At 36.6% G+C, this 13,409-nt stretch overlaps 1 protein-coding gene across 10 annotated transcripts in view; it reads right to left on the minus strand.

Annotated features, from left to right (window-relative positions):
* Positions 1-13,121, minus strand: part of Lrriq1 (leucine rich repeats and IQ motif containing 1) — a 187,597-nt gene extending 174,476 nt beyond the window's left edge. For 5 of the 10 annotated variants that reach the window (XM_052753242.1, XM_052753241.1, XM_052753240.1 and 2 more), the window contains exons 1-6: positions 12,805-13,081; positions 11,928-11,996; positions 9,845-9,989; positions 4,054-4,165; positions 2,131-2,222; positions 944-1,061 (exon numbers count right to left, since the gene is read on the minus strand). In XM_052753242.1, coding sequence (XP_052609202.1) covers positions 944-1,061; positions 2,131-2,222; positions 4,054-4,165; positions 9,845-9,985 — 463 coding nt within the window. In that variant the 5' untranslated portion in view covers positions 9,986-9,989; positions 11,928-11,996; positions 12,805-13,081. The other 5 variants (XM_052753239.1, XM_052753238.1, XM_052753245.1 and 2 more) reach the window with 5 other exon arrangements.
* Between the last annotated feature and the right edge of the window lie 288 nt (positions 13,122-13,409).

The raw sequence follows: 13,409 nt of genomic DNA on the forward strand, positions 1-13,409 counted from the left end.
ATAAACCCTTTCCTTCCCATGCCCAACTTGTTTGTGGTCATGGTGTTTTATCATAACAATAGGAACCTTAACTAAGACATATGGTGAATGGGATTGTTTCCCTCAATTCTTGCTTAGTCTGTCTGTCTTAGTATCTGGAAAGGATGTTGATTTGAGTATGTTAACTCATAACCTGACACTTTGCCGAATCTGTTTGTCATCTCTAGAAGATTTCTGGTGTAGTCTTTGGGGCCTCTCATGTATAGAATCATGTATTCTGCAAGAAGAGATACTTTGACTTATTCCTTTCTCACTTATGTTCCTTTCATTTTCTTCATTTGTTTTATTGATATAGCTAGGACTTTGAGAACTCCATTGAAAATGGGTGGTGAACAGATTTACTTTGACTTGCTATGATGTTAATGGGAATGTTTCAAATTTTTCTCCACTTAACATGATGATTGATGGCTATCAGTTTGTCATAGCAGCCTTTATTATGTTCAGACAAATTCCTTCTATCCCTGGTTTCAATAGAGTATTTATTATGAAGGGATGTTGGAGTTTTTCAAAGATGCTTTCAGCATCGATGGAAAAGATGATGTGATTTCTGTCCTTTTCACTTTATACTGAATTATGTATATTGATTTACATGTGTTGAACCATTGCTGCCTCCCTGGAATGAAGCCAACATGTTGGTGAATGTCTTAAAAACTAACTGAAAATTGTATATCACTTCCATCCCCTCCCATCACCCTTCCAACTCATTTCATGTCTTTTTGGTGTGTTCCTGAATTCAGTGTACAAGAATGTTATTGAGGAATAATGACTTTCAGTTTTAAAATTTTTGTAATTGTGTATTTACAAGTGCCACAAAGAAAAATTTTCAATGCATTTTGATATAATATAAAATGCACTATGATGTAATGTAAAAAATTTCAAATATATAACTGGGAATATTGCCCACCTGATAAAATACATTCATCCATGGGTGTATCAAAAATAACAGGCTCAGGAACAGAATCAGATCTGGCAGAATGAGTTAGACTTCTCATAAATTCTTCCTTTTCTATTACAGATAATATCTGGGAGGTTAAAATAGTTTCTTCAGTATTTAATTATTAAAGAAACCCCAAATAGGATAAAACTATGATTTTAATAATGTCTAAATAAACATACTGAGAATTTGATTTACTATAAACCCTTTCAAATACATTAATAATTATTTTCTTTATAAATGCATTCTGTTCTCTTAAAGTTTTACAAACTAAGTCATCAATATTAATCTATAATAGTAAGATATATGCTTAATAATCACTTCAAAATATGTCTACCTTGCTTCCTGATGAATTTCTATATTATTTATAGTGATTGTTCATGTACATAGGTCATTAATATAGTCAGTATAATACAAAGCTAACTATTATATTTTTAAACCTGAATTATGCACATAGCTTTGACTAAGTATTACATAACTATATACTCAATGTAGTTTAAAATATACATGACATCTTCAATGAAGTAACAAAATTCAAAATCAGTATTTCAAATCTGAATGTTAATAAAAAAGGATAAAAACGAAACAAAATACTTTTTAAGCTATGCTCTGACTCTTACAAAGTAGGAACAGAACTAGATAAAATAGATCATTATTGTAACTGAACCTAAGAAGAAATCTTTCAAAGACATTCTTCAAAATATGCAGGAGGTTTCAGCCTCTGAAATGCTAGACTTTACTGTGATTTTTTTCCAGGAATTTTCTCCTGTGTTATTTTCCAAAAGTAATACGAAATCTTCTACTCTTGAAGATTCTCTAAAGTATTTAGAGTACTCCTGTGAAAGCACTTCTTTCATAAGAAAAACAATAAGCACTGTAATATATTCATTTTTGCTCCAAGAAATGCAAAATGCAAAATTATTTTACTGTTCTGTGTACATGAACATTTAATTCCCAAATACTTACGGTTCAAAACACTATTTTAATGACTGAAATTTGTGTAGTTTTATATAATATGCCAGAAGATACCAGGAAACCAAATACAATTTGCTTAAAATCATCAAACTGAAGTCGATAAGCTAACTTCCTATGTACAAAAAAAGAACAAATTTCCTAACTGCAATGTGAGTACTTTCATTCAGATGTTCAATGTATACCTTCATTAATTGCTCAGAATTTGCTTTTGATTCGGCTGCTGATCCAGTCCTCAAATGCATATGATTGTTAGAAACTGTACCATAACTACAACCTAGAAAAAGGGAAAGTAACTGCAATTTCAAATATTAGAGTACATGTCAAAACCTCAACCCTTTTCATGGCCATTTTATCTTAATTTCTACCAACATACTTGACCAGTAACAGTAACTTTATAGAACAGAAAATAATTATTAAAATGTTGCAAGAAAATTAGCATTATTTATAAAATAACAGTAAACTTCTAAAGCACTCTATCTAGTTATCAATTTTCATATCCTAGAATGAGTTTAATTTTTTATGCATATAGAATCATTCTTGCTTGGTAATACAATACTGTGTGACTCAATTCCTGAAGAGATAAGAATGAGCAAAATTCTACTCACCCCAGATAGGGAACTGACCATACACAAAAAAGAAACTACCAAAGTTGAACTTGGTAAGGTTGGTAAAAGATAATCGGGTTTACTTGTATGAATATGAGTAAGGGGTTTCTTACAGGAAGAAGATCTATGCAAAGACGGCTCCATCAACACAGTTCACACCACCATCCTTGACCACCAACACAGTTCACACCAGCATCACTAATAGGTTAAGAGAGCTGGAATCCTGAATCTCACTCTACAATTTGCAAAGGACTCAAATGGTTGGAGACTATCTCTGAAAGCAACTCAGTTGGTCTCAGCCTCTTTGAAACAGCACACAGCTGGTCTCTCCATCTCCCAGGCAGCTATGATGGCCTAAGTATTTTCTGGGTAGTTATCCTGGTCTGAGACTCTTCTAGGCAGGTAGGTTTGCCACAGAATGTCTCTCAGCAGTCTTTACTATAAGCTTGAGGAGTGAGGAATCTAGTGTGTCGGGTCAGTTTCATGAATTTCTAAGGTTTAGGGGCTGGTTACTTCCTGAGTCTTAAGGAGCCCATTTTTAGACATCCTGAGCCTCACTCAACTTCCTGAAGAATGGAATTTTTTATCTCACTTTAGAACACAGTGAGTCTTGAGGAGCTTACCTCCAAAATGGAGTGTTTTATTTCAAAAGAAATTGCATACAAACAACATACAATGACACCTTGACCAGAAGTGTATCAAAGTTCAATTCTATTAGCTAGAATCTTGCCCAATATAATGAAAATATTTTACTACACACATTAATTTAAAAGATTAAAATTATCATGATGAATAGTATTAATTTTATATTATGAAATTTAATTGAATATTATTTTCTTCTCATTGTCGGTTCAAATGCAATTACATCCCTTTTCATGATTCAATTAATGTGTTATATTTTGTCTGTGTTTTCTAATAGAAAACCACCTTTACAGAGGACTACTCCAAAGATAAACTCTTCCCATTTACTTTATCAGATGTGATCTTTTTTCTTCTTCAATATTTATTCACAATCTTTCTGGCATGCATGAAAATGTAAGAAGCTGAAAGAAAATAATATCATCAACCAAATTTTTTTTTACCATTAACTTACTGTGAGTGATTTAAGTCAAATTTTTGTTTTCATAAAACTGTTATGTATAAGAAGCAGGTGATGTTTCCATTTATTGACACAGGTTGTATTAAAGGAGCTATGACATAGAAATAAGCCTCTACAAGAGAAGATTAGTGTTTCTGTATTGTGTGTGTGTGTGTGTGTGTGTGTGTGTGTGTGTGTGTGTGTGTGTGTGTGCTGGCATTGACTCTGCACTTCCTAATTATAGCAGACAACAGGTCCACAGCAGTGCAGTTCTGCAAGGGGCGAAGTTAACCTTGGGTTTTCATCCTACAGTCTATCTTCTCAGTCTTATCAAGAATTATGCTACTGATTGTGGTAGCTGGCCCTCAAAGAGGGTTCTTCAAAACAACAACTCCCTCTGATAATACATTCTGTGTACTCACTGAAGACATCAGTGTCTTCTAAGTCCTGAAGAAAGAGTTCTTCAGCAGTTTTACTCTTGTTCTTTATGACGTTGATACAGTGAAGAACTGACTCTGGCAATTCAATTAGATCCTAAAATTTGAATAACAAAAGTATGAGAAGGGCTACCAAAATTATATGTCAAATATTGCATTACTCATTTCCTACCAAAATTTTGAACAAACTATGTAAATAGATAAAAGTGCCTCCATATAATGGGCCTATTTCAGACAAACATATTTGCTTTGATTTTTCATTGTATTTTCAGGCAGTTATGTCTTCCTAGAAAATTCTAAGACAGCAAGTAAAGAATAATGAGGGAGTGAAGTGTAAGATTAAGTCAGTATTTCTTAACAGGTAATAGTCCACTCCTGACAGGAGACAGAAATGGGGAAATGTTGTGAATGAACCTTCTGTATGCTATGAATATGTTTCTCTCATTGATTGATAATAAAGTTGTTTTGGCCTATGGCAAGACAGGATACGGTCAGGAGTAATAATCAAACTACGACTCAGAGGAAGAGGGGCAGAGTCAGTAGATACAAGGAGCCACCAAAGAAACAAAATGCCAGAGAACCAATAAGCCAAGAACCATGTGGCAATAAATAGATTAATAGGAATAGGTTAGTTTAAATGTAAGAACTAGTTTAATAATAAGCCTGAGCCATCAGCCACACATTTATAATTAATATAAGCCTCTGAGTGATTATTTAGAAACAGCTGCCAGACAGGGGAAGAGAGAGAAACTCCACTTACAAAAGAAGGTTACCTAGTTATCATTTTCATTTTTATTATAGGTATTATGTTTCCAATGCCTTCGTAAGTTCTTGATATTTTGTTGATATATTATGAATATTTATTATGAAATAGAAATTAACCTTGGAAATATTTTCCCAAATACAATATTACCTAAATACCTTATGTAATTACTTAATATGTAATTATCAAATACTGTTGAATTTATGTAACATTACAGAATGTCTATCACCAAAGCCTATGTAAATAAATTTTCAAATTTGCTAAATATCTAAATAGATTGGTATTTTTATACTACTTGTACAAATGAAGTTTATTCCTATGTAAATATCAATTATTATTAGAAAGTATAATGCAAAACACACTATTTATGAAATATTTCAAACATTTAAATATATTTTAATAACAGTCCCAAAGCTATCAATAAATCTCTACATGAGTAGAAACTTTCCTTGAGGAAGATAAACCACTGTGTGACTGAGTGACTGAATCTACACAGATATTCTTGATACAGAAGAAGATCACAGGCTTAATATCAAGAAACCAAACAAAGCTTTCTGCCATAGTGGGTTGCCATGAATTAAGAAAACAGCACTTTGCCTTTATTTTACCTAATGAAATGCATTGTTAGTTTTAACAATTATCAACAACCAGTTTATGCAGTTAACTTTTCCCCTTACCACTACAGAAAACCAAACAAAAATCTATGACATCATATCAAACTTGTCTTGACAGAAGTACGCACTCTCCTTTTTTGTTCTCTGTCCTCTACTGAGATTGCTACTTCCTGGTTAAGAAGAGTTTTGAACACAAACAAACAGTAGTGATTGTTGTACATTCTGTAAAAGACAATCTCCAATCTTTGAATCTTTCATCTTGAGTTAATACTACAATTTATTTTCCTTATAATAAGAGATATTTGATTTCTACAAATAATTTGATGGTCTCTTAAGCAAGAGTCTGAAAGGTCTATTATTTCTTTGTGTATGAAGCAATAAAAATATAAAATCTATCCTTTTTTGTATTTAATATTCTAGCATTTTCTCTCATTTAATAATTGCAAAAGCAACAGGATATTGTTAAATTGATCTTTAAAATAATACACAAGTGAAGAATAATTATAAATAGTGAGAAGAAGCATACTGGTAGCACAGTGGCCTATTATAAGGAAAGCCATGAGTTCAAGACCAAGTACAGGCATGGAGTAGGGAGGCAGAACTATACTTGAACTTCACAAAATCTTCTGTTAACAGAAGCAGAAAAGGAATCACAGCTACTCTTTACTTAAAATGTTTTTTGTATATAAGTATCTACCAAGGAGCATTGCTTATAACTGTTATCTAAAGCCATAGAGATGCATATGAAAAACACACAAGGGGTTGGGGATTTAGCTCAGTGGTAGAGCGCTTGTCTAGCAAGAGCAAGGCCCTGGGTTTGATCCCCAGCTCCAGAAAAAAAGAAAAACACACAGAAGTAAAATTCTTTTTTAAAAAAAACCCTTTCAATAAAGACTTAAAAGTTTGATTGATTCTTTGCAATTTTTATTTGTTGCTATTTTATTGGCTTAAGCTCCAAGTTTGATTATGTCTTGACATTTATTCCTTTGGAATGTTATTTCTTCTATTTTGTTCTAGAGGTTTCAGGTATGCCATTAAGTTCCTAATATGAGGTCTTTCCATTTTTTATGTAGACACTCAGTGCTATGAACTACCCTCTTAGAACTGTTTTTATTGTATCTACTTGTAGATACAAACAGGAAGGAAAGAAATCAAATTATCATTATTTGAAGATGATACAATACTATATATAAGTGACTGTAAAAGTTCCATCAGGAAACTCCTATAGTTTCAGCAAAGTAAGTGGATACAAAATTAATATACACAAATAAAAACAATCAGTACCCTTCCTGTATACAAATAACAAATGAAATAAGAAAGATAACAGGGAAATAACACCTTTCACAATAGTCTTAAATATAAAATATCTTGGGGTAACTCTAACCAATCAGTGAAAGACTTGAATGATAAAAACTCTAAGACGTTGAAGAAAGAAACAGACAATATTACAAGATAGAAAGAGCTCCTATGCTTATGGATCAGTAGGATTAACAGAGTTAAAATGACCATCATGACAAAAGCAATTGACAGATTCAATGCAATTCCAATCAATATTTCAATACAATTGTTCATAGATCTTGAAAGGACAACTTCAGCATCATATAGAAACATACAAAATCAGGATAGCTAAAACAATTCTGAATGATAAAAGAAATGTGGTAGGTGTCACTATCCCCAATTTCAAGTTGTACTATAAACAAACAGTAATTAAAAAAAACCAGCATAGTAATGGTACAAAACAGACACACTAATTAATGGAATCAAATTGAAGACCCAGACATAAAAGTACACAACTATGGACACATGATTTTTAGTTTTTAAAAAAGGAGGCAGAAATAGACACTGGAAAAGGACAGCATCTTCCACAACTGATGCTGGTCAAACTGAATGGCCGCATGCAAAAGAATGCAACTAGATCCATACTTATTACCCAGCACAAAACTCAACTCCAGATGGATCAAAGACCTCCACGCAGGCTTTTGGTGGTTCTCCACAAACTGATGGCGAGGCTGAAGAAAGACTCACTGAATATGGAGAACTCAAGCTGGTGCCTGCCTATAGCTCTCACTTCTATGAACTAATGTTCACAGTACTAAAATGTACTCTACATATTACCAAAGGAGAAAGACAAACACCAAACTGTTTGATATATAATGATGACCTGCTTGCAAAATATGTTAGTGCTGTAGTAGCACAAAGATTATGGGATTAACCAACCTGTGTCTGATAGATTTAATGTTCAATCCATTCCCAACACTGGGTAGCCAAGAACCTGAGACTAGATAGCTAGGGGGTAAACTAATACTACCTTTCTGCTAAATTACTCCTCAGATATTCTGCTATACTTATAGATCAGTGCCTTTCCTAGCCTACATCAGAGATGTTGCATCCTGCAGTTGATGTGAATGAATACAGAAAGTGACAGCCAAAAATTATGCAGAGAGTCAGAGATCTTGGAACACTCAGTTCTAAATGGGATGTCTCCATCAAAGCCCTCCACTCAGGGATCAGGGAACACTAAAGAGGAGAATTTGGAAAGACTGTAAAAGCCAGAGGGATAGATAACACCAAGGAAACAAGACCTAGACACAGCAGGGTCAATGCACATATGAACTCACAAGAGACTGGCAGCATGCACAGGGCCTGCAGGGGTCTGCACCAAATGGGATCCCAGCACTGAGAGAGAAGTGAATAAAAGCCAATCCCTAACCCAGAAACTATCTCTAATTAATAACCACTCTCAAATGAAAAATGAGTTCTCTCTAATGTAATCTCACTGGGGGATACAAATTACTCTTAAGGGCAGGCCCCATGCCCTGGGGTAGATGGCCAGTACAAAAGATACTCAAATAGCATCTTTGGAAGTTCTTTGTCTCATAATGATTTATCGGATATATATATAAAACCTCACAGGTCTTTTGCTTTTATTGTGTATGTGAATGTGTGTGTGTATGTGTGTGTGTGTGTGTACATGTTTCATGTGCTTTGCTTTTTATTTGGCATATTTTCTTCTGCTTGTTTTTTTTTTTATCTTATTTAATTTTATTATTATTTAGATGTATCTTTATTTTCTAAGGAGAGACAGACCGGGAGTGAATTTATCTAGGATCTGAAATGGGGAGGATCTTGGAGGAATTAGGGGAAAGGAAATCATAATCAGAATGCATTGTATCAAAAAATATATCTTAAATCATGAAAAAAAAAGGCTTAAAAGTAAAACATCCCTGTAAAGGCTCAGGGATCTTTGCAGAGAAAACCAAATTTAAGAGCCAGAGGTACAGGACGACGACGACAATTAAGCAGTGTATTAATTTAGACACATCAGGAAGTTTCATATGAGCTCACAGTAGTTGTGACAGTATGCACAAGGTCTGTGCAAGCAAGATCCAAACCATATGCCAGCATGAAGAGAAGTGGTCATGAAGTCTCTCCCCTAGCTAAGGAGCTACTGGGAACTAATAGCTTCTGGGAAAGGGAGAGATGACTTTCTTTTTTTTTTTTTTTTTTTTTTTTTTGGTTTTTTGAGACAGGGTCTCTCTATGTAGCTTTGCACCTTTCCTGGAACTCACTCGGTAGCCCAGGCTGGCCTCAAACTCACAGAGATCCGCCTGCCTCTACCTCCCAAATGCTGAGATTAAAGGCGTGTGCCGGTAGGATTTGCTGAAGGAGGCGGAGGCAGGAGGATCACGAGTTTGAGCCAGCCCGGGCTACACATTTTTTAGGGCTGGAGAGATAGTTCAGCCATTAAAGGCTAGGCTCACAACCAAAAATATAAGAGATGTCTGTCTTTAAGAGCATGACCCTTCTTAGGTGGACCACATTCCATCCAGTAGAAGGCAACACATCCAAGAGTTTATGGGCGGCACCGATTTTTCATTTTGAGTTTAAAACAAAAGGACATATAGTTGAGTGGGAAGGGAAGATGAGGTAGATTTTGGAGGAAGAATTGGAGAATAGTACGAATATGACCCCAGGCAATAGGACCGGGACCTGTCCTTAGTGCATGAGCTGGCTTTTTGGAACCTAGGGCCTATGCTGGGACACTTTGCTCAGCCTAGGTGCAGGGAGGAGGGCACTGGACCTGCCTCAACTGAATCTACCAGGCTGAGCTGAATCCCCAGGGGAGTCCTTGCCTTGGAGGAGATGGGAATGCAGGATGGATTGGGGGGGGGGGGGGCACGGGAGGAGGGAGGGCAGGGGAATCTGTGGCTGATATGTAAAGTTAAATTAATTATAAAATTAAAAAAAGAAGTAAAGATGCTAGTTGTAAATGTAAGTTTAAATAAGAATTTGTAAATATAAGCTTAAATAAAAATATAAGAAGTAAATAACAAAACAAAATACACTATATGAAATTCTCAATGAACTAATGAAAAATGAAAAAATGTGGAACACTTACAGTATCACTATTGTCACTCTGAGTTTCTGATTCTGAATCGTTTTCAACCTCATTGTTCTCCAAGGAAGAAATGCTGATTTTATCCAATTCAGCTTCTATTTCTTCTCTGAGCTTTGCATCACTGTCATCATTGTCCTCCATAATTCTTAACGATTGAAAAATAGAACTTAAAAAAGAATCTAATGTCTCTAAAAAATGATGGGTTCTGTAATTTGTCACACAATCCAATATGCACATAGACACTCGATTTAAAGAAACTTCTATGGCACCATATTAGACTAGCTCTATATGATAAGGAACATGGCTTTGCCTATTAATTCACTCAGGTTTTAAAGCATTTGACCACCAGATGGCCAAAACTATTACTATTCTTTCATTTCAAGAAAAAAATTACATTGAATTAACTGGCCTATCTCCCACAATTAAGAAATTCCAAGGTAATCTTGTCTTTGCAAACACAGTCTGTTTAAAAAGATGAACAGTTTGACTATCTAGAGATTAAGACACACCTAGAAGAAAAACTCAAATATATTTCTGGGAGAAATCTATGGCTACTTTGTATGCATTGAGTCCAAAGTCTAGTAATTCTGCCTTACACAGCCACATGCTCTTGCTAATGTGGCATCCAGTGACAGATCATGTACAGAATATTAATATAAAATTTGTGTTTAAATCCTTAATGCTTGAAATGGATACTGATCACATAGTACTATGTCTTACATCCTCATCATCGCCACCACCATAATGGTGTCCCATATACTCAGGACTGTGGTAAGCCAAGCATTAGAGGTTAAATATATAATTGATGATCTTCACAAGAAATTAACAGACAAAAGATTATATCGTAATTGTTCACATAAGAACACTAATGTCTGAAGAGGCTAATTAACAATTTAAAGCCATTATACTAATAAATAATAGAGATAAGACTGTGATTCAGAGATACTGAGTCCAAAGTCAGTCATCTTCTCACTACTAAAGAGCCTTCCAGGCAAGATCATCTCCCCAGTAGCCCCTCGGTAAAACACCTTTCCTGATAGTATTGAAAACTGTATGTCATAAACCATCTATCAAAAAGTTAATCTGTTGCATTGGATCAACATGTTTTAACAACAAGATAGAATAGGGAAAGTTAGGATGATGCAGAAATCAAAATCATGACTGCACCATATATACTAAAGATAAAAAAATCTGTAACAATTTTTGGTTTTGCTCTAAGTATTTACATGTTCATATTATTTTCGCTTTATTGTAAGTCCTGGGGCGGAGGAGGGTTTGAAAACGAACTGGTCAGATCTCACCTTTTCCCCTACAGCATTTCCCCAAACATTTCCTATTCCTCAAGTCCTTAGATGTTCTTGTTCTTTCTTCCCCTTCCTTCTTTTCCTTCTTTCTCTCATTTAACTTGGATCAACATTTAATCAAAGCCATGTCATGTGCTTCATTTACTATTGACTGAACAGAATAACTCAGTGTTCTTAGTCTCTCTCTCTCTCTCTCTCTCTCTCTCTCTCTCTCCTCTCTCTCTCTCTCTCTCTCTCTCTCTCTCTCTCTCTCTCTCTCTCTCTCTCTTGGCATTTTGAGACAGAGTTTCTCTGTGTAGTTTCGGTGCCTGTCCTGGATCTCACTCTGTAGACCAGGCTGGCCTCGAACTCACAGAGATCCACCTGGCTCTGCCTCCCGAGTGCTGGGATTAAAGGCTTGCACCACCACCGCCCGATGTGTTTTTAGTCTTTAAAGTCTAATTATCACAAAAAAAATGAAATGAAACATTTGCTTAGGGCTTTTTAGGTCACTCTTTTTAATGTATCCTGTTGGGAGAGGACCTGCTATGAAGCAATTTTCCTCCAACATAAAACTGTCCATCTTGCGGAAGTTCTTCATGACACAGAATATAAAGGAAGGTAAAACATTCCATCCTGATAAGAAACTTAAGACACAGAATGTTCTAAAGGGGAAGGGAAACATTCCACCCTGCGGGGAAGCTCATTAAACTCAGTAGGCAAACTATTTGAAGGTTTCCCAAAAGTCCTGTACCCCAGCATATTCACTAGGCTGCTCCCTCCTCGCGCATCTTACTTACCAGTGCTAGGGACTGCTTTGAGACACTCTGTACAAGCAGAGCTGCCTAGAAGAGGCTCAGACCGGCCACCTGGAAGAAACAGAGACAAACAGCTCAGCAGCCTGGGAGTCAGCTTGGGCTTCCTTCAGACTCTACAGTGTGTTTCACGTTTCCAGCGTTTGTGAGCTCCCGGAAGCCATGCTGGAGTGGGCTTTTGGTGACCCAGCTTTATGGTGACTCAGTCATTTCTAAAATACCTCCTCAAACATATCCCTGTAAATAATCCCAATAAAACTCGCCCGTTCACCGAGTTGGATTTTGGCGGTACCCTTAACTTTGGTTTGTCATAGGTTTCCCGTGTGGGGCGAGTAGGCATTTGCTCAGCTCTCCCCAGGAATAGGGTCACTAAAGGGAGTGGCTCTTCTTACTATAAACATTCTTCCAATACCCTAAATCAGACTTTGTCACTATACAGAATTGTGTCCCACTCAGTAATCCTTTTCCATACTGCCTCATCGTACATGTTACTTCTCTGGATGGCTCTCCACATAAACATGGACTCGTATCGGATCTACAAAGCTAAGAGAGGGAAAATAAAATTTGCCTGTGCTTGCCTCTCCTCTAACTATGGACATCACGTAGCTTTCCTCCCCACTAGGGATTTCATGACCATTTTCTGTGTTCACTGAGAAATGAGAACTTAAATTTATATATATATAAAAGAACTTCCTCAACTAGGATCCTAGTGTCAGTAAGCCGCCCTAAGACTATCTCCAGTTGATCATGAATTACCTGGGCTCTCTGTCTAAAGTGGAAAAGGATTAAGGAGCTCTCCTCGTCAGCCGTGGCACAGAACAGGCAAACGTTCTGCAGAAAGTAACAACAGCAAAATCATTACCTGTGGGTCCTGTGCAAACGGGAGGGTCGATGGGAAGTAAGGAACTGACAGTTGAGGTCGGGTGGGGTCGAGAGGAGTATGGCAGGCTCTCAAGCTGGCCAGAAGGAATTTCAAGTTTTGAGAGAGCTAGGAAAATCCTGAAAGGAAGGGGCTGGAGTCCTGCGTACCGTGCAGCTCCCGGGCACCCCGACCTGGAGCCCGGCCTGCAGATAGGGCCGTTTGGTGCCCTGCCCACCAGACTGGACGCACCTCTGCGAGCACTGCGGACCGGACCGGCTCACACCCTTCTCACTCACCAGAGCGATCTGGGCTTCCTGGGAGCCAGCGCCCACAGCAGCTCAACAAATCGTAACCATGGCAACAGCCAATCCGGGGAAGGCGGGGCGGCCTTTCTTTACAGGTGCCCCGACAGGACAAACAACGTTGATTCTAATTTAGAATAGTCACTGCGTTAGGGAGAGGAAATCATTTTTCTTTCGAGGTAATTATTAATATTTATATAATTTGGGAAATTACTCAACGACGATGTGGCATTTTGTTATAATTATTCAAGTAGAGGTAACAGCAATCGACTACTAGATATCTAGATATCTATGTAGATACTG

The sequence above is a fragment of the Peromyscus californicus genome, unplaced genomic scaffold, assembly GCF_007827085.1.
Source record: "Peromyscus californicus insignis strain IS unplaced genomic scaffold, ASM782708v3 Scaffold_24__1_contigs__length_46423439, whole genome shotgun sequence".
In the NCBI taxonomy this organism is placed as follows: Eukaryota; Metazoa; Chordata; class Mammalia; order Rodentia; family Cricetidae; genus Peromyscus; species Peromyscus californicus.